Below are 21100 nucleotides of genomic sequence, written 5' to 3'. Positions count from 1 at the left end.
CGTAGCGATTGCCGGAAGTGCCGCGCTGGGCGGCGCCATGATGGCGGGCGGGCGGTGAGGAGGGCGGCTGCGGCATGGCGCACATCACCATCAACCAGTACCTGCAGCAGGTGGGGCCGCCGCCGCTCCTTCCCTCACGGGCTGCCTCTCCGCGGGGCTCCCGGGGATCTCTGTCACAGCCGGGAGCGGCTTCGGGGGGTGGCCTTCTAGGGGGTGCTTCTCGAGGGCTCCCCTCCCTCCCTCCCGGGGCCTCGTCTGCTCTGTCTGTAAGCCCTGGGAGGCGAAGGGCTCTGCTTCGCGTGTGGGAACCCATTGCCAAGCGAAAGAGACCGCAGGCTATAAAGGAGCCACGGAAGCAGCACAAGATGGGAAATATAAACCAACTGCTTTAGCTCTTTCAGAGATTTTGGTTTATTTCTTTGAGCAAAGGAAAGTTGATTTTGATTTTTTCCACTTTTTTCATGTTAAATGCTAAATCTGTATGAAATCCGAGTGCAAATCCTGCAAATTTTTTCTTTATATTAAAAATTCCCCCTGCAGTATCACAAGCAGTAGTCCCCAGGGACAGCTCACGCCTTCGCGCACATGTTCAGTGCCCATAAGTCTAACTGGAACTCTAAAAAGCTTCCATAAAGCTTCTTCACAGCTGCTCCTTTACGGTACTAAACCCATATAAGTTGTGTTGAGGTTCTCTGGTTTGCTTGTATCGTACAAATGAGGTTAAAAACAGAATACCGTTCACACCATTCTCTCCCCAGATCTCTTTCTTTAAAACAGGTGGGTTGAAAATGCATTGAATTATTCAGTTTTAAACCTTTAAAACTCATATTTGAAAAGGTATTGAGGTGGATGAACACCGTTTACAAGCAGGTGGCTTATGTAGTGACCAGGAAACGTGTTGTATGACTGCAGCTGGATTTCATTATGTGATGTGCTTTCCTTGGGCAGGTACAAGAAGCCATTGACAGCAGAGATGGACAATTTTGTGCAGAATTGGTATCGTTTAAACACCCTCATGTCGCAAACCCAAGGCTTCAGGTAAGAACTTGTTACACTGCAAGAATCTCTTCTTGACATTCCTTTTATTCGGCTTCCAGTTTTCTTAGCTGTCCATATGCCTTCCTGCCCACTGGGGATAAACCTCAGGAATCTGTTTCGTAGCCCAATGCGGGATCCCCTTGTAGATTAGTTCCCCTTTCTTTTTACAAGCATATATTATATTTCCATTTTTATTCTGGGCGGTTTTATGTGTTCCACTTGGAATTTTCTGGATTTTTGTTTGGAATTTTTGGAATTAGTTTTCTGAATAGAGTCCTGAAGGTCTGCTACGGCCAGGTCTACATGAGTTAGTAAAATCAGGGGTGTGGCAGAATGGAAGCGAATATAAAAAGCAAAACAGTGGGTAGTAAGGGTCTGGTGCTTGTGCTACGTGTATTGCTGGTGTTTTTATTTAAGACTGTTTCTATTCTGGTTGTGTAGGCAGAATGCACGCTGTAGCAATTCATTGCACTGTGTTTGATTATTAATATAATTAAGGTTCTGATGGATTGCAAAGACACGTATGCATAAGACTGCCACGATGAAATATCCATTGCACTAGAAATAGATGATCATACAGGTGTTTCCTTTGTGATTCATTGATTTATTCTGTCCTTAGCTTCCATCTCCAGAGGAGAAGTGTCAACAAGTGTTGGAACCACCGTATGATGAAATGTTTGCAGCCCACTTAAGGTAAAGATGGACCAGGAACAGGCAAGTCGGTTGTGAGGCATCCAGCAGGGATGGGGAAACGATGTGTACTTAGCTATTTTTTAAGGGCTTACATCTGAAGGCTTGGTATTTAAGACTGCAGGAAATAAAGGCCTTCCTTTTCTTTTCCACATGAAGTTTTCTTTATGTACCTGACAGTCACCTCTATACGGTCATTGGCACAGCTTTGGCATTGGTGCTTCTTGTTTCCTTTGCTCCGCTTTTACTAGCTACACGAAAATTTAGAGTGAAGTAAGTAGAGGAAATAAACATTAAAAAAAGGTAAACTGGGTCATAAAAGTACTCCTAAGTCAGCTTGAATGCCTAAGTAATTTTGTGAGGTTTTTAATAAAAAGAAATTCTATGTTGTATTAACATTGTCTTTAGTTCACTTTCAAAAGTCCTGGAAATATTTAACTATGCTAGTCTTGGTGAGACTTTCAATAAGAATTAGCATGTTACAGTTCTTTCTGTACGTACTGCAGAAACAAATCCCTGTTCTTGGATCAGTTTTCTGCAGCTATCAAACTCAGTGCTGTGTTAAAATACTTAGCTGTTTTCTTAGGAACCTTTCTAATCCTATTACTGTATCTCCTTTAATTAAACTGTAAAGCCTGTACCTGCTAAAAGGTACAACAACAACAACAATTGTCTTATGTATGTATTTTTGGATGTGCTAATGCTCCTTTTCTTTGACAGATGTACTTACGCCGTTGGAAACCATGACTTCATAGAAGCATACAAGTGCCAAACAGTTATCGTTCAATATCCTTTTCATCAGTGTTGTATATTTTTTTCAGATTAGCTGTTTTCTTGTACAGTAAGTTATCTGTGTCCCTTTTAGAATGTAGTCTGCTTCCAAATATGCTTCAGGTATTTAGATCCTTAAGCAAGGAAATCCAGGCAGGCTTTTCTCTTTCGAATTTTCTGTGGGACTGTGAAAGAATGTGCCTCTTGCCTGTAAAATAGAAAATTATTTTCTCACAGAGAATAGGAGAACCTCAAATCATTAATACACGTCCCAGTTTGCACCTGGCTAGAGGGAAGATCCTGATAAAGAAAGCTGCTGTCTTATCTCTAAGTGACCAATGTTTTTCATTGCTACTGCAGCACCAAGAGCATGTGGCTGTGCTCACATTCTTCCCTAGTGTCTTTTCACCCTTATTATCTCCTTGCTGCTTTGTTTGCTTCTGCCCTTTCATATAGCACATAGTATGTGGTGTGACAACTCCTCTGTGTTTTAGATCTGTGCTTCATTTCGTAGTGTTTTAAATTCTCCTTAATGCAATACATCTTTCCTGCGAGCATTTCAGGCACATAAAGAAGAAAACTGGTAAGTGTATCATAGAGACTTGTTGCAAAACTAGACTCTCATCTTTCACTAGTATAATAGAGTAATCAAACTAAAATTATGCCTACAGTTTTTAGTTACCCCCAGCGATACTGAGATGCAGCCTGATTGTTTTTGCTGCCTGAGTTTTTAGGCCCAAAAGTGTGAGAACTAAACATCTAAGCTTAAGTATTTAGGATATCAATAAGCAAACGTGAAGAATTTATTCAAAGTGAGATTTTTTTTTTAAGCCCTTAGCAGCCTTTTATTTCACTGCATTCTGGAATTAATTCTTCTGTTAGTGTAGGACTTGGAAATGCTGAGCTCTTGAAGACTTTTCCTTTTTTAAAAAAATGCATTCTTCTGTGCTTAAAGATTCATGTATATTCTTCTAGCTTTATGACCAAGTAGCAAGAAAAAAACTGTTTCTAATGTCTTTTTACTGCATCATTTGCATTTACTAAGCACACTGTGCCTTACTTTTCCAGGGCCTTGCCTATTATGTATGCTGTAGCCCTTGATCTTCGAATTTTTGCTAATAATGTAAGTAGAACAGATTAACAACCTCATTATTTTTTATCTGTTATGAGTTTCTGTGGTGGAAATATTTTTACTTGATTCCATAGCCTAATTTTGCTCATTAGTGTTTAATTTGTTGTTCAAGGTTTTGTTAATACACTAAATTTATCCCATCCTATTATAAAACTAGGTTGCTGAGTCTGCCTGACTCTCGTTTGCAGCTTTAACTGGAGGGGTTCTGGGCACCTGCACGCAACTCACAGCTTAGAGCATATAAAATGATTAAGCACTTGTCTTTAGAGAATAGCATGATGGTATAACTCGTGGTTTCTGTGTGTTATCCTTGGGGTTTTTGCCTTTCTAAGGGTGGAGATGCACAAGGCAACAAAGCTAATCTACACACTCACTGCATCTTGTGAGGGAAACTTTTCCCTCGTTTCTCTCTTCCTTTTGTGTGTGTTGCTTTTGATGCTCATTGGAGCCCTTGCTGAGTCCGTACAACGGCTGGCAACCAAAAAAAAAAATAAAAGGGAAAGTGGGCTTAGTTTTGAATGTTATCTTTTAGCCTTAGTGTATTCAAAACGTGGGTACAAAGACTTGTGCAGCAGAGGATGTTTTTGCATTTCTTGTCCCTACATTTCAGCTAACGAGAATGCAAGTGTTAGAGTAAAGCTTTCTAGAAGGCACATAGCAACAATCCACTCACTGCTTTTTCCCAATCTTTGTTGTTTTAATTCCTTATTTGTTACTGTATGGTTCTTTCCCACTTCACATGAACAGTGCTGCCAACTGTTATCATGACTCTGTAGCATGTGTGTCCCTTTCTCTTGAAAATCTCAGGTCGCAGCAGTGTGAATTACTACTAGAAAATGTTGAATGTAGGTTAGAAATAAAATCTGGTCCTTCTGGTTGTAAAGAGAAGCTTGATTATAATTTTTAAAACTCAGATTTAATAACCGGGGAAATATTTTTATTTGCTCTTGTTTATAAGACGTCTCTTTTTTGCTTGATTTTTGGACTTTAAAACTTGAGTTGGAGTGTTAATGCTCCAGTTCAGCTGTAGGATGATCCTTCTGAGAGCTGCATTAAGCTTCTTGGTGCTGAAGGTAAAAGTGAACAGTGCTGTTTTCAAAGTCCTGACCCTGCTGCTCTGCACTGAATCTGGTACAGGGTGTTTAGGAACCTCTCCAAGTGTGGGGTTGTGTTTTTTTGAGTACTTCTGTTCTGTCAGCTTGACTACTATCAAGATTTAGGGGTTGGTAAAAGGTAATATCTGTTGTTATAATGCCTTATAAAATGCTGTATTAAGGAACCAAGCTGTTTATGGTCCAGTGAACCAGAGTTATGCGTTGTTTCTTGCTGTGTAACGTTAGGCAGACCAACAGCTCATGAAGAAAGGGAAAAGCAAAGTCGGCGACATGTTGGAAAAAGCAGCAGAACTGCTGATGAGCTGCTTCCGAGTCTGTGCCAGTGACACGTAAGTGAAAGATGCTCCATACAACTTGGACTGCTAAATTGTTAAGAGCTTAATGAACTTTACGTAAGTTTTCTCCACTTACTAAGTTACTTACATATTTGGGTAAGAATGAACACTTCTGAGGCTTGTTTCCTCTCATTTCTGGTCTGTTCTCTCTTGACTGTTAACTACAGCTGGAGAGGCCTCCCTCAGCTTTAAGCTTCCTAGCAGATGTTATTGGGAGGGACTGACTGTGTCCCTGGCTCTCAGGGAAGGCGCTTAACCCTTCTGTGCTCTCTTGAAGTTTGCTTCAATGCAATTAGAGTGGAAGAGGTGACTTTGGTTTCCAGTCTTAGCAATTTAGCGCTTTCCAGGTGGAAAAATGCTTTTTTTTTTTTTTTTTTTTTTTTTTTTTTAACCGCTCACCCATCTTTCACCTTGAATATTATAAGCAACTGCTGTCCTAGTGTGTGTGTTACCCGCAGATGGGGGGGAGGATTCTGCTGCAGATGAATAACATTCTACATGACATCTCGTTATGTTGGGAAGAAATGCAGCAGAGTTGTTTGAAAGTTAAGATTGGAGCACATTCTGTTTTGACAGTACTGGTGTGGTTTAAGACAAACAGTTTGGCCTTGGTATTTATGTTCAGACACTCATTTTTATCCTAAAAAAAAAAATAATCCGTGAAATATCTAGAGATGGAATTAACCATAAAAACAAAGTCACTATTTCCTTACAATGTTCAGCACTAGCAGCTTGTTTTTTTTCTATTCTCATGACAGTCGAGCAGGCATTGAAGATTCCAAAAAGTGGGGAATGTTGTTCCTCGTGAATCAGCTGTTCAAAATTTATTTTAAGGTAGGGTTCAAGTCTTACAAGCTATTTTGTGAGTCAAATTCACCCTTTTTTTTTTTTTTTTACATGATGTTGCATATCTACCATTTCTGAGTACAACACAACTTTATTTTTTTTTTAACAGATCAACAAGCTCCATCTATGTAAACCCTTGATTAGAGCAATTGACAGCTCAAACCTGAAGGACGAATACAGTATGGCACAGCGAGTTACATACAGATACTACGTCGGACGCAAAGCCATGTTTGACAGTGACTTTAAGCAAGGTACTGTGTGGTGGTAAGACAGATTTAAGCTGTTGCAGCTTGGTGTGAGCTCTGGCTTATGGTGTGTGTGGCTCAAAACGTGTGCAGAAGGTGCAGTTCTGTTTGTGTTGATGACAGAAAAGTCGTGCTGTTACTAATAATATGAGTGAATTGAGCAGAAAATTCCAATATTGCTTGTAGCTGTTACATCAGACATGCAGGTACTGACAAATTTTATTTTCCTTTCTGAAACAAGACTACTTTTCTCGTAATACCTTGTCTTTTTTTTTTTTTAATATAATTTCAAATATGGCCTCGAGCTAGAAATGGGCATTGAGCACAGAATTTGGAGTACAGATTTAATCAATTTTTGTTGTTGACTCTTGTAACTAGCACTGCTTTTATTTGTGCCTGCAGCTGAAGAGTACCTGTCCTTTGCCTTTGAGCACTGTCACCGCTCAAGCCAGAAGAACAAAAGAATGATTTTGATCTACCTGCTGCCAGTGAAAATGTTGTTGGTGAGTAAATGCTGCTCTTCCAAATCACTTTTTGTGAGGCAAAAAAGGAAACTGAAACTCAGTATGGCTTTTCTGTTTTTTTTTTTTGTTTGTTTGTTTGTTTTGTTTTGTTTTTTCCCCTCTCCCCCATAAACACCAGTATATGTAAACTCTGTTATAGAGCTTCTGTGTTAACCCATTTGAGGCATATCAAGAGCCACATAGCGTTTGGGTTTTGAGGAAATCAGTGAAGACTGGTTCCCTGCTCACTTCATCTTTTTGTTAAAAGAATTAAGTGCATCTCTGCTTCTTGTTCATGGCCTTCCCCATTTCCATGCCTTTTCCCATTCTGGTGTAACTGAGGGGACAAGAACAAGATTTTACAATGTTTCCTGTTCCTGGCCCTATTACCAGAGTTCCTCACAGAGAATATTGTTGGTTTTTTTTTATCATCCACTTCAGAGAGCTCCCATCTTCCACCCTTGTCCCAGCCTGCTCATGACCATTCTCCCTTTTTCCCCTTTGTGCTCCCTTTTCCATCCCTTGCAGCCTCAATTCATTTCCTTTGCAGCTCTCTTCTGATGGAGGAAATTTCCCATGTGTACAGGAGACGCATAGTGGCTATCAGAATTGGCTTCTGCTCTTGTTTGTTGTCTGTCTGAGTGGTTATTTTCAGATCAGTCAATGGTAAGGTTGATAAAGCCACCAGCCTTCCCTAAGCTGCTGGGTCCTGTGGGGCCTGAGATAACTGCAGCTTTTCTGTAGCAGCTCTGGTGTTCGAGAGGCACTGAAGAATCTGGGTAAAGGTCATTGTTTTTACAGTTGCTTTTTAAAATCACATTCCAAACATTAACACTAACCTTAAAACTCTACTAAAATAGCTTGGGCGGTGGTGTTTTTTTAACCTTATTTTTGTTCCTAGCAGCTCTCAGTAAACAGGCAGCAGGGTTCTGCTGTCAGTTAATCCTCCAGCCAGGAGAGGAGTTACCAACAACAGAGCAGGACGGTAACTAAATTTAAAGGCTGACCAAGTCAGCGTGCCATCTGATCTCCACTGTGCAAGGAGGGGAAAAAAACAAACCAAAGTTAATTTTTGATAGCCCACCTGGTTCAGTCTTACCTGATGTAACAAGGAGAATTTTGTTTCTTTAAATTTAAAATGTCTTCTCCCTCTCTCTGACATTTGAATGTCCATATGGAGGTGTGGTGAAGAAAAAATCTGGTACAGGCTGAGGTGGCACTTGACAGCGCTGAAGCACTGCCTGTATTATTAGGAATGCTTGGGATTCCCACAGTTACTTTGTTTGAAGATGAGATCATACAACTGTAACGTAAAATGTGGAGCTGCCTAAGCCTCGTGTCACAGGATCTTGATTTCACAAGTTTGGTAACTGTTCTGCAACACTTGGAAATATTAAGAGACTCCCGAAACCGTGATAAAGAGTTATTGTGAGTTGAGTTGCAGGAAGTTTGGCAGCGCGGGGGGTTGTCCTACAAATACTTCTACTTAATTCTTGTTCTGCAGGGAAAAAAATAGTAGTTAAACACGTGCCTGTTTCTCTGACAAATATTTTTTATAGTTTATGTTGAAAATGCGCTTGACTTTATTGTGGAAAACATTTATTTTTCAGGGCCATATGCCAACGGTTCAGCTCTTAAAAAAGTACGACCTTATGCAGTTTGCTGAAGTAACGAAGGCTGTGAGGTACGGTGGTTATTTTGCTGCGTTGTGCATTAGTTCAGGAAGCCTTAACTAAAAGGCATTTGTTTGGGATAACTAAGGAAAGAAGGGGAAGGATATTCTTACCAAGTCCTGCAGCTTCTTTTCTTGATAGGGCGAGACCTTCTCACATATTCATTTCTTCCATTCTTCTAGTGAAGGCAATCTTCTCCTACTGAACGATGCTCTGACAAAGCATGAGACCTTCTTCATTCGATGTGGAATCTTTCTTATCCTGGAGAAGCTGAAAATCATCACGTACAGAAATCTCTTCAAGAAAGTGTAAGCATAACAAAAAAATTGCTTCTTTTGCAAAAGTGGATATAATATGGTTTTACCTCGGACTGAAATAGAGATGTGTATGTTCCTTAGCTCTCTGTAGGAGGGCAGAATTCCTGTTGAAGTGAATTTATAATAGAAAAGCCATTTTACTAAGAACCAGAATTTCTAAGTGATTGTTTCCCAATAACACATTTTCTGTCTTTTTTTTTTTTTCTTTCAGATATTTACTCCTCAAAACACATCAACTATCGCTAGATGCCTTTCTGATTGCCCTGAAATTCATGCAAGTAGATGATGTTGACATTGATGAAGTCCAGTGCATTTTAGCTAACCTTATTTACATGGTATGTGCTGCTCACGTATTGTTTTGTCCTTCCAGACTCCAGGCAGTAAAAAATTATTAGGCAGAGAGTGAAAGTTTGTTACTAACATATATCAGTAATCCTAGCTTGTGTATAAAAGTTGATTAATATGTGCCCAAATGGCAAATGTTTTAATTTGCCCAGGGGAATTCCTCTAGTTCCTGCCTCTTTTGCAGGAACCACTTAAAATTGCACTTGAATTCTGCGTTACAGATCCAGTACTGACTTTTCTATGAAGAATAAATATTCATTTCAAAATGGAAAAAATTCTAACTGGGACCAGAAAGGGGTTTGTTCTCCTGCATTCGAAGTAGGAGACTTTTGATGTTCTAACATCAGAAAAAATAAAAACATGTTTCTTGGTTTCACATTTGTCTAAATGGGTCTTATCTACTCATGAATAGATATGGGCTTGCCATCCATAGATTTCTAATCTGTTAAAAGTTTTGGAGCAGCATTACAGTGTCAGCAAGAAAACGAGCTGCTTCTCTGTTTCTGAAACATTATTTGGTGTCCTCTCAGAGTAGCAAAGAGTGGGATTAGGTGACTGGCAGATTTCTCTTTGTGCTATAACCCTACATGTCTAAAAAGGAAGAATTATGGATTTTCGTTTTTTAAATTTGGAATAGTGATTGATCAAAATCCTAATTTTAAAGTGAGCAAGAATAAATTTAGAAACACTTCTCCAGAGCTCTTCAGGGAAATGTAAGCAAACCCTGAGGGGGCCCTGGCAACAGGCAGTCCGACAGCAGCGTTAGTATGCAAACATGGTTATGGTTCCAGCTTGCTGCTTGCTGCGTGAGGTGACCCACTTACATAAATCGGATCCTTCCGGACACCAAGTACAGCAATGCAGTGGTGATTGAGTACGTGCACGTAGCTTTGTTTGATTTAGCCTGATGACAGGTGAGGTATAGGCGTTGTGTTACCAGCTGCCAGCACTAACAGTGTGTTTCTTTCTCCTGCCAGGGTCATATTAAAGGCTATATATCCCACCAGCATCAAAAACTTGTCGTCAGTAAGCAGAACCCATTTCCTGCGCTGTCAACGGTGTGTTGAGTGTTGCATCTTAGCCGTGCAAGTACTTTTCAGATACACGGCTCGCTCAGCGGAGCTGCTCCTAATCAGCCAGGGAACATTGTAAATGACCTGGGTCGTGTCCAGGACTGGAATACCAGGAACTGTTTGTGGCTCCTTTCCCAGAATGACCAAGGCTGCCAGTGTAACAAAGTGCATTGGAATGAAATACTCACTTTTCAGTGATAGTTTATGCAGGCTTTCTAGAGCATTCGAAGTATCTCGTGAAGAAATAAAAGCAAAGCATTCCAAACTCCTTCCAAAGTACTTAAAAGCTGTTATGAAGTACTGTGTGTTACTATCTCAGCATTTATCTTCCGGAAAAGAAAAGTATCGTCCTTTGGTACATATACTAATCCAACTTTCAGGGTGGAAATAACGTTTTCTTTTATGGTCTCCACTTTCTAAAATTCTTTGATAATCTCGGTGGTCTCAAATATGCTTTTCAAGCCTTCTCTAAAAACTAGAGAAGTTGTGCTTGATACCAAAAGCTTTGCAGTTTCAGTGATACTTACAAGTTCAAGTAAATGTGGTTTGTTTTTTGTTGTTTTTTTTTTGGTCTGTAGTTGCTCAGATATGTTTTTGTTTTTAATTCCTTTAATGTTTTGATTAAATTTTGTTATGATGAACAAAAAAGCATATCTAAGTAATTTATCCATACACTGTTTTATTTTGTTTCTGGGGAAAAGACTGCCACTGGGTCCATTGTTTTACATGTTCCTTGTGTGTGTGTTCTGTGTTTTTTTTTTTTTGGGGGGTGGGGAGGAGGAAGAGTACAACATAGCTTTGTGTGTTGTGATGGGATTTTTTTTAATAAAGAAAATAAAACATTTTTCCCCCTCTTTGGGAGTCTAGTTTTTATTTTACCCAGTAACTGAATTATGATTTATAATTAAAAACACAGCTGCCATGGATGAGGGAGAAGAACTTTTTGATGTTATGAGAGAGTCAAGTCCTGTATCAACACTTAAAGGCTTGGAGTGTTCTTGGTCTTCGTAAGTTTTACTTGTATAGATGCTGAAATAAGAATATGGGTTTACTGATCCACGTTTCAAGGGAATAAGAATTAAAAAGACTCATTTCCTTCTAGTAACATTTAAAAGCCCAGAAAAGCATCAATACTTTTTGAGTTTTAGAACGAACAGTTCTAGGAAACTTAGAGTTCAGTCAATTTATTAGTAAAACACCTACAGTTAATGTGCCATGGCTTTCACAGTGTTGTGTGTCAACAGAGGAAGGAAGGACAAAGGGACTTCTCCACGTGAATTGGAGTTAAATTGGTATCATCATTGCAACTTCCAGTGCTGCAAGTGGTGATAGAGTCAAATGTGTCTACTGGCTGCCTCCAAAGGTGGTCGGTAGGGGTTTGGTTGTGTTTGTCTCACTTCATTTTGTGTTTAAGCCATATCATGTATCTCGCGGTGTTGGTAAATAGAAACGTTTTTCTGTCAGCGTCTTCTAGCGGCCAGGGTCCCAGGATGCCAGTCAGAAACCACGTGCCCTTATACTCGGTGGCCATGAAGCTTCCTCCAGCCAGCTGTTTGTCTGTGGCCTCCTGGATGTGTCCACAAAACTGCCTGTTTGTGAGGCTTACGTTGAGGATTTGTTCACAGTCCTCCGTAGGAAGGTAGGAAACCTGCAGCTCCTCGCCTTGAACTTTGTCGCCTTCTCTTTTCCAGCCGCTGACCGTACCAGCCAATTTGGGAATCAAAACGTGTTCTGCAAAGTCTCTTTCAGGGATGCACGCAGGAAGCTGGTGGGTGTTGCACTCAACGTGCTCGTGGAGTTGTAGTAACGCGATGTTGTTCTCGCCGGTGTCCTCATCGTACCGGATGTGTATGTGTTTCTCGTGAACACGCATTACCTTCTCAGTTCCACATGTCCTGTTGTGCCCTGTGAAGCAATGACATGTTCAATGCCCTTAAGAATATCAGAGATTTGAAAACTGTGTGTAAACTTATAACGACTGCCGAGTTGTGCTGAGAAATATGTGCAGCAGAGAAACATTCTTGAAACATGGTGAAGGTAAATTAGGAATGACAGCTTTTCAACGTTGCATAGCAGCATGCATAATTTCAGAGGGGAAGGACAAATACCCAATACCAGCAGTAAATTTTGGCAGGAAACATTTGCTTTTGGATGGAGGAAGAGTAGTGATCTCCAAATGAACCTAGTTTAGCGTATCCCTAGATGCTGAGCCAGCCCTTGTGAGTGCCTTAGAGAAGTACTGGTCTTTCTGCTTGGCTTTTAGAGAGGCATAGGACAGCTGTAGTTCTAACTCAATACTCATTTAAGATGCTTAAATGAGATGCCAGCAGATTTATACACTACAACAATATTTTTGGTGCAGCAGAAATTTTACTAATCTGGTTTTGAAAGTAGCTTAACAGTGTTGAAACGTGCTACAACAAAAGGAAAGGTTTCATCACCTACCAGCACCAACCCTGATTTCAAAATGGCTGTGCAGAAGGGCGCACTCTGCCGTGGTCAGGACAAAATTACTTTTCAGCAGCACTCCTCCACAGAAGCCTTTCCCTTCTGAGTTTAACAGCAGGACCTAAGAAAATACAAAAACAAAACAAAACAAAAACAAAAACAAACAAACAAACAAACAAAAGAACTTAGCACTGTCCATATGAAAGTTAGCCATAGATTTCATGAATTGCTAGAAATACCTGCCAAGGAAAGTGCTTGTCACGTTTCTTCAGGGTTTCGCTTATCAGATTATCCGTGTCTTGAAGTCTGCCACATGCACATTTATCTAGCAAATGAATTAGAAAAAATAAAAACCTCATGCTGTAACATTTCATGACAACTACTACCTGCAAGTATTTTAAGTATTCCTTCTTGGCTGTAGGGTTTGTATTTTGTACCAAGGAAAAGGACAGTATCTCAGCTGGTGAAAATCAGAATAATTAACTTGATTTCTGTAGTAATACTAAACCATTTGGGTCATTGTGTTAGGCTTGTGGTGGCAAGCTTTTACTTTGCAACTTCCGAACTGAGGCTTCCTCTCCAGCTAACCATCAGCACAGGTTGCTTCCTCATCTTTGTATCCTGTATTTGAACTGCACTAAACACCTCATAGCTGTTGGGTATGTGGGTGCCTAGTCCTCAGTACCAAACTAGAGCTAGTTTGAAGTAAAACCCACCAAATTGCATTTAGTGTGGGCATCAAATCTTCACTAAAAGTCTGGCTGTACAGCTCCATTCCTGTTTGGCTGCCATACTTACTAATACAGACAGGACCTAAGTATACTACTGTGTTTTTAGTTGACCTAGTTTAAAAGTTTTAAGATTGAAAAAATGAAGAGGGCTACCACTTCAAATTAACTAACAAGGCAGCAAGTGCTGTCTTTTATTTGTAAGGTTGTTCGGTGCCTAATCTGAATCAATTGAACCTCATTCCCAAACAGGCAGGTCTTCTGTAGCTCTTTACTGAGCGTAGGAGAGGAAAACCTGCACCAGTGAGTGATATGCAGAATGATGCTAGTGCTCTCTGCAGCCCCACCTGTAAATGCTCAGATCAAATGTTCATTCTTTTACCACTGCTCATGCATCTTTGTTGCTGCTCCCTAGGTTCCTCCTATTTTTTTGTCCAGTTTGGAAGGTTTATATTCTTATTGCTGGAGTCCCCAGGTGGGCTGATTGCACCTGGATATCAGATTCCCTGCCTGCCCACCCGAGCACTGTGCGTGGGCCCTACCTCCGTGCTCACACCTACCTAACGCGATGCATTGCTTTTTGTCCTTCCCGAGCTCGTAGCCATCAGCACAGGAGCAACGGTACGAATCGGTTCCTGGATAGCAGAAATGGTGACATCCTTCTTTTCCTTGGTGCCGGCATTCATTTTTAGCTGGAGAGAGCAAGCAGGGAAAAAGCATTGGGAACGGTTCAGCTGGAGTTTTCTTGCATAGCCCGAGTCCTCTTCGCTAAGCATTTTGCATTTACTCACTTTGTATTGGGGTGGGTATGTACTGCCTTCCTGTAGGATTTCCCACCACCTTGTTTTTACCCTCATCAGGCAGAAATTGGGCAGAGAGAACTGCCTTTGCAGCTTCCACAGGCTTATAGCACCCAGTACCTCCCTGCACCAGGCTGTCCACGCTGCTGAGTTTTGGGGAATATTAGTACCCAAGGGTCAAACTAGGTTTTCCACGTGAATCCACAAAAGGATGCCATAGGTTTTCTCTGCTCAGTTAAGCAAAGCACTAAGGATTCACTAAGCGCCAGGGGAACCTTCTGCACTTTTTAAGAAGGCAGGTGATCAAGAAAAAGGCTAAAGCTTTCTGCTTTCCAACAAAAACAAATGTGTAGCTCCTGTTTCTCATTCTTGTGCCAAGAAAATTGAAACCAACAACTGCCACATATTGGGGAAAAAAAAAAAAAAAAGGAGTATTAATTATCTGTGAAACATGGCCAGTCAGCTTTCTGTGGCTGAGCAAACACAGCTTCAGTACAAAGCAACAGGAGGAGCATTTGATCTTAGATCTAGCTCACAGGTGGAGAAGCAGCAAAGAAATTTGCACGTGATGTGGCTCTCAATGGCTCATGTGGAGCAGGTCAGGCTCCCCAGGGGGATACTCTGCCCCTCTACACTCACATCCTGCTGCAGAAAAGGGCCCTCCAGGCAGGCAGAAATACTGACATTGGGGCTAGGAAGCAAGAACTTTGGATATGAATGTGCAGGATCCATCCTGGTGTATTTTAAAGGCCAGATAATATAGAATAGAAACATGGAATTATTAGGATTGGAAAAGCCCTCCAAGATCACCTGGTCCAACCATCCCCCTACTACCTATGTCACCCACTAAGCCATGTCCCTAAGCATATACGATAGCAAGTAGACATGCAGTGGGGTGGGATTATGAACCATAGTTTAGCATACACAAGGAACTTGGGTCATACATCTCAGTTGGGGTAGTATCAGGGAACCACCACTACGTTGTACAAAGTGTGTGTGTTAGCCCCACGCTGGTGGTGCCTCACCAAAGGCGCAGTCCTCCCCCTCGTAGCCCTCGGTGCAGGTGCAGGTGTAGCCACGAATGCTGTCCTCGCACACGCCGTCGTTCTGGCACGGGTTAGAGGAACATCTCTGGCCACCTGGGGAGGTACAGCCCAAAGGCTGGAATTAGGTGGAAGCCATCCCACCCTCACAGAGGCAATGAGACACGGAGCAAGGATGTTCAGTACGAGTCCTCATAACTTTCAGATCCTGGATCCACAGAACCGTCCCCTGCACTCGGTGTTTTAAGGGCTTCCATGGAAAATTAATACTAATGCTGTTTTTACCACCTCCCTGTCTACTGTCTAAAACTCAGATTACAAGTGAATAAAAGCAAATCAAAAAGAAAAGAGATAAAAAGAGAGAACTGGTTGGATGCAGCACTGATGGAGGGGATGAGGCCTAGTCACCTCACGCTGGTGCCACAGGCCCCATGTCCAGGAGGTGCCTGGCTGCATCGCCCCACATCAGCATTGCCCCCATGTCAGCTTTACAAGTTTATTTCTCTCCTCAGCAGCTACCAAAGGACAGCCTCCAGAGCTTGCAGACAGCCCAGTGGCTTTTAGGCACCTATTTATCTCCCTCAGGCTCAAACAGTAGGTTTGTATTTGGGAGGCTGTGCTGGCAGAGCTATGCTGGCAAACTGAATGAGCAAAGCAGACTTTCCCGTGTGTCTCTCAAACACCAAAATGCTCAGCTTACAAAGGGAAATACACCCCTTTTGCCTTGCATGCCCTGGTAGCTCTATTAGCTTATTAGACTTGATTTACCCTTTCACATCAGCCCTTCTCTTGTTTTTCTAGCCATATGACACATAGTGACTGTGTGTTTCTTGTGGAATAAACTGCTAAAAGCTGCTGAAAACTCTTAGAAACAACTTCGCACTGAAGCGTAATGTTCATAACATGCCACGACTATGAAGGAGAGAAATCAAGAGGCCAGCTTACCGTAGTAGTTATCCCAAAACATTTTCTGGAAAAAAAGGGGAAATCAGATTTCAATTCTCAAATAACATCATCTTCCATAAATATTTTGGCAAAACAGAGACTTTACATGAGAGAATACACCCTGCACTTTAACATTCACACAGTCACACAATTACAAATTTTGCCCTGCCATCAAGATTTGAATGACATGAGGTGGGAGGGAGGGTTTGCATCCTGCACATCGTCTTGCTTCTTCAGAAGTTATAAAGGAAAAGAAACACTTCACGGGCAAGAGATAAACAGCTGAACCCTGCAGTAGCAGGGCTTCCTTGAAAAACTGGCCAACTATCATCTCCCTGTTGTGCATCCACTTGGGAGGTGACCCCATCCTGTCCTGCTTGTCCCCCGCTGGTGGCCAGGGCTCCTCCTTTCCCTTACCCTGCTGCTTTTTCCCCAGATGTTGCTGCTGGAGGTAGAGGTGACAGCACAAGGCGTTGCTTCATGTAAGTAAAAGGAATTAATTAAAATACTTACGAGCATCTCATCATTTTCAAATACTTCTCTTGCTTCCTCTTGTGTGCATCTCTCTTCAAGGCATTCTCTTTCCAAGCTGCCTTGGAGGACCTCCTCCAGAAGGAGGGAGCTGGCACGCCTGTGTCTCTTGATAACTTCATTTGCATCATCAGCTGATATAAACACTGAAACATGGCATGACAGCATGTTAACATAAGTACTTAGGCTAGTTTCCTTTACACTTTCACTATTTTTTTAAACAATCTTATTAAACAGCCACATTTTACCATGAAGAGAAATCCTGACACTGTTTTCTTTTGTTTCCCACCCCTCTTACAACCCTGAGTACAAGAGGGTCCTGGTCCTTCGTAAGTGCTCCCAAGTAGTAAAAAACAAAAACAAAATGAACCAAACAAAAATGATTCAGGTTTGACTCATTGATGAACTTTTCTGCAGAATTCCTTGTAAATATAAAGAGTTTTTGCAGCTCCCTGCAGCAGCCTTTCCTGCTGCATATTTTATTCCTACACTGGACACACAGAGAGCTTGGTTGTGCCATGGCTACGGGAAGAGGTAAATATTATTATAAAGGCAGAGGCTGATTTGTCAGAGTCCATGGGACTTTCAGCAGAAGTGGAAATGATTTCTATTAATCTGTGATGAAGGACCGTAACTGACGCCCTTCAGTCTGCCTTCATGGGGATTTTTTGCTACCAATCATGACATGGCTCAGGGTGGCTATAAAAAAAAAAAAGTTATCCCCCAGCAATGTTAAAAAAAAGCTGTAGTATGCCATCCTTTACCTGGAAGACACCATAAACTTTCTGTATTTGTGTCAAGAGGAGGAAAATCCAAAGACATGACAGAGATCAGACCTTAAAACTCCTCTTTGCAATGATGCCCACAACAAAAAACACCTGTCAAGGGGGAAGGCTGGTGCCTGTTGCCTTTGACATTAACTGGGATGTGGCTGCACATGTCAGTGTGTGTTTGTCAGCTCCCCAGTACTTAGAAAGTAAACCCAATGGGGAAGGGACTGGGTTGGTTTGTTTGTTTGCTTAATATTTTGTACAGTCTTTGGGGGGCCCGAAGGTTGAAACAAGCAGTGATACGGGAACTGGAAAAAGTGACAGCACTGACAAAATTATTCTGAAGCTGTGTGTCGTTTCTTAGTTACGCTTTTGAAGGATAGCAGATGAGCAGGAGGCTTGCATGTGGTGCTAAGACAAAGCATCACATTTCTGTTTTGCATTTTGAAATGCCAGGGGGCATCATTCTCCCCTTCACAAGCAGTCACCTCCCTCCCTCCCTCCCTCCCTCCCTCCCTCCCTCCCTCCCTCCTTCCTTCCTTCCTTCCTTCCTTCCTTCCTTCCTTCCTTCCTTCCTTCCTTCCTTCCTTCCTCCCTCCCTCCCTCCCTCCCTCCCTCCCTCCCTCCTTCCTTCCTTCCTTCCTTCCTTCCTTCCTTCCTTCCTTCCTTCCTTCCTTCCTTCCTTCCTTCCTTCCTTCCTTCCTTCCTTCCTTCCTTCCTTCCTTCCTTCCTTTTCTCTCTCTCTCTCTCTCTCTCTCTCTCTTTCTCCCTTTCTCCCTTTCTCTCTTTCTTTCTCTCTTTCTCTCTTTCTCCCTTTCTCCCTTTCTCCCTTTCTCCCTTTCTCCCTTTCTTTCTTTCTTTCTTTCTTTCTTTCTTTCTTTCTTTCTTTCTTTCTTTCTTTCTTTCTTTCTTTCTTTCTTCTTTCTTTCTTTCTTTCTTTCTTTCTTTCTTTCTTTCTTTCTTTCTTTCTTTCTTTCTTTCTCTCTCTCTCTCTCTCTCTCTCTCTTTCTTTCTTTCTTTCTTTCTTTCTTTCTTTCTTTCTTTCTTTCTTTCTTTCTTTCTTTCTTTCTTTCTTTCTTTCTTTCTTTTCATTTCTCTCTCTCTCTCTCTTTCTCTTTCTCTTTCTTTCTTTGACAGCTCCTCCTTATTTGTGGCAAACCACAGCAGATGAATACAGAAAACATATTTCTGCAAGCTATACCAAGTGTGCTTCTCAGCCTCTTTCATAAGACTTTTATTTTCATTTCAGCAGCAACTAGGTATATAAAACAAATTTTTCTTTAATATCTGGGACACCAGTCATCATAAGACTAAATATCACCATGATGTAAAGGATGGCATTACAAAATTACATTGCTTCAGTAACCTACCGTAGTTTTTACTTCAGCGTATGAAAACAAAAACAGAAAAACCCCCAGACAGAAAGGAAACACAGAGTTTTTAGTGCTGTCAGCCTGTGCTGCAAAGTAAACATGATACAGGGCACAAAATTACAGGTGTGTTTACAAGACCAGGAGCACAAATCAGAATTAAAGGGGCAACAAAACAAAGGCCATACCTGTCTCCTCTGTGGGAATGAAAAGGACAGAGAGAAGAAACAACATTGTCCAAAAGCAACCTGCCATTGTTACCCTCTGCAGCTAATGGTAACCCTGCCTGCATTCCTGCAGCTCTTTGGGGAAATTGCTAAACAGGGGATGTTAAAGTTTAAAGTCCAGCTGCTCAAGAGAAAACAAAACCTCTGAGGGCAAAGCCTGGCCGCAAAGTCAACATGTGAAAACCTCAAAAAAAAAAAAAAAAAAAAAAAAAGGTGTTTGGTGATGCAATTTCTCCTAATGCAATGGCTGAAGGCAGAGAAGGTTTGGAAACCTACAAGTTTGGGGTATTCCTCTCACCCCCCAGCCTTCCCTTTCCCAACACCAAATGGGGAGAAATGAACAATATGAGCATTTCTTCGTGCCATTACAAAGCGCTGTCACAATCTGGATGCTGACTGCAGGGATCAGTTTTACAGTGTGGCTGCTGCACATGCTGTCCCCACAAAGCTTTTACCAAGGCAGGGCATAGAAAGTCACCTGTCCTTGGAGCTTAGCTGCACCAGTCAAATCCCAGATCCCATCAGCTTTTGACATTGCAGTGAATTAAACAAGCCTGCAGTTTCCCCTGTGGGAAATATATCTTAAAGGATACCATCCAGTCCCCTGTCATCCTCTTTGGTGGGCTGTGAGCCAAGCTTTCTTCAGGTCTGTGGGGACAGGACAAGGGGCAATGGCCACAAGATGGAGCCCAGGAGGTTCCACACCAACATGCAATGAACTTCTTCACGGTGAGGGTGACGGAGCACTGGGACAGGCTGCCCAGGGAGGTTGTGGAGTCTCCTTCTCTGGAGATATTCAAGGCCCATCTGGACGCCTACCTGGGCAGCCTGCTCTAGGGAACCTGCTTTGGCAGGGGGGTTGGACCCGATGATCTCTTGAGGTCCCCTCCAACCCCTACACTTCTGTGATCCTGTGACTCACACATGTACTCTGCGCTCTCCATCTCCTGAGGCCACCAGGCTCCACTGTACCCGTCCCAGCTGGGATTTTTGGCCAGGAAGAGCTGTTGCCTGTTGTCACAGCATATCTCTGATATGCCCCTGCCCTCCCGTGAGCACGAATATCGCACTGTGCAGAAGCAGCACGGCAAGGCTGGCTCCCCTCAGCACACTGACACGAAAATCGTGTCACCACTTGATGTCAGCACAGCACTTTGCAGAACCCAGCAGAGAAGTGTGCATCTGCAAACATCTATTTATTTTTTTAAGCAGACTGCTTACACGTTGCAACCCTACGTCAGTGAATGTAGGCACGAGGTATTTATTCAAATCAGGTTAGCAACACCAACACAGCTTCAGAAGCTGTATTCTCCCTAGAGCTTAGTTTTTGAGCTCATGTTTTCCTTTTAGATGAAACAAGCCTTGACTGAGCAGCTGTTTGGGCCACAGTGTACTCAATCCTGTTACGGCACCAACTTTGTTTTCTTCCCGTATTGACATTATTGCAACAGGCCTTACCTTCAAACTTTCGTATTACGGAAGATTGCATAAAGAGAGGGGTTTAGAAAGGCGGTCCTTTCATCATGTTTCTTTATACTTACTAGAATTTCTTTTCCCAATCCTTTAAATATCACGGTGAGCACACGGAGAGGTGTTTCATCAGTGTGCCCCCGTTGTGTCACAGCCCCTTGGCTAGCCATCAGCTGAGTGTCACCGTCACACGCTTGTGGGAAATGCACACCTCAGCTAACGCAAGGGGATGGAAATTATTTTCCAGAAGATGTCACCCCCGCACTAGGCAAATAATGAAAGCCTCCTGGAGCAGCTCCAGCCTCCCCCTCCCTGCTGCCAGCAGCCCTTGGCTGGGGGACAAGAAATGAAAGAAGAAAATGATCGCTTGCTGGCAGCAGATCAGGATCAACAAAACGAGTCTGCAGCCCTCAGCCTAGCCTTAGACATCAGTCGGTCTGAAACAGGTGAACGTGATTATGTGCGGTTTCGGTCAAGAGCTAGCAATGAGTGACACAAGTTAATTTGATTTGTTTGTTGATGTACACTCTCCTTATACGAAGCACAGTCACTAGTATGCCTCTTTATAGGCAGTACCCATCCTTGTGGGTACACAAGCCACAAAAATGCCAGGTAAATTTGCCTAGCCAACAGAGGAGACACATAATTTGTAAAGGGTTAATGCTTAGTGTGGTTAAAATGGGCT

At 42.2% G+C, this 21100-nt stretch overlaps 2 protein-coding genes across 2 annotated transcripts; one reads left to right on the top strand and one right to left on the bottom strand.

Moving 5' to 3' along the window:
• The first annotated feature begins 7 nt into the window (after positions 1-7).
• On the top strand, positions 8-10847 carry PCID2 (PCI domain containing 2). Its single transcript, XM_082771031.1, has 14 exons — positions 8-110; positions 949-1038; positions 1658-1731; positions 2449-2516; positions 3043-3082; positions 3568-3622; positions 4972-5075; positions 5840-5915; positions 6037-6178; positions 6575-6675; positions 8286-8359; positions 8531-8656; positions 8877-9000; positions 9988-10847. The coding sequence occupies exons 1-14, from the start codon at positions 75-77 to the stop codon at positions 10075-10077; spliced, it is 1200 nt and encodes a 399-aa protein (XP_082627157.1). The 5' UTR covers positions 8-74; the 3' UTR covers positions 10078-10847.
• Positions 10848-10973: 126 nt separating this feature from the next.
• Positions 10974-19015, bottom strand: PROZ (protein Z, vitamin K dependent plasma glycoprotein). The gene is made up of 8 exons (XM_082771020.1): positions 18907-19015; positions 16561-16724; positions 16048-16072; positions 15085-15198; positions 13820-13951; positions 12771-12856; positions 12529-12652; positions 10974-11988 (listed from the first exon to the last, which is right to left on the bottom strand). The coding sequence occupies exons 1-8, from the start codon at positions 18971-18973 to the stop codon at positions 11477-11479; spliced, it is 1224 nt and encodes a 407-aa protein (XP_082627146.1). The 5' UTR covers positions 18974-19015; the 3' UTR covers positions 10974-11476.
• Positions 19016-21100: the final 2085 nt, after the last annotated feature.

The sequence above is a fragment of the Aythya marila genome, assembly GCF_965140915.1.
Source record: "Aythya marila genome assembly, chromosome: 1".
In the NCBI taxonomy this organism is placed as follows: Eukaryota; Metazoa; Chordata; class Aves; order Anseriformes; family Anatidae; genus Aythya; species Aythya marila.
The sequence above is the reverse complement of the archived record's forward strand: the minus strand, read 5'-3'. Positions and strand labels throughout refer to the sequence as shown.

Bases quoted from the DNA above. Each gene is read 5' to 3' on its own strand.
- PCID2 (XM_082771031.1), top strand. From the start codon at position 75: ATGGCGCACATCACCATCAACCAGTACCTGCAGCAG. The intron at 1,732-2,448 runs GTAAAGATGGAC...TTTCTTTGACAG, and splicing joins ATGTTTGCAGCCCACTTAAG to ATGTACTTACGCCGTTGGAA. The intron at 6,676-8,285 runs GTGAGTAAATGC...TTTATTTTTCAG, and splicing joins TGCCAGTGAAAATGTTGTTG to GGCCATATGCCAACGGTTCA.
- PROZ (XM_082771020.1), bottom strand. From the start codon at position 18,973: ATGGCAGGTTGCTTTTGGACAATGTTGTTTCTTCTCTCTGTCCTTTTC. The intron at 16,073-16,560 runs GTAAGTATTTTA...CTTTTTTTCCAG, and splicing joins TTGAAAATGATGAGATGCTC to AAAATGTTTTGGGATAACTA. The intron at 11,989-12,528 runs GTAGGTGATGAA...ATTGCTTCACAG, and splicing joins TGAAATCAGGGTTGGTGCTG to GGCACAACAGGACATGTGGA.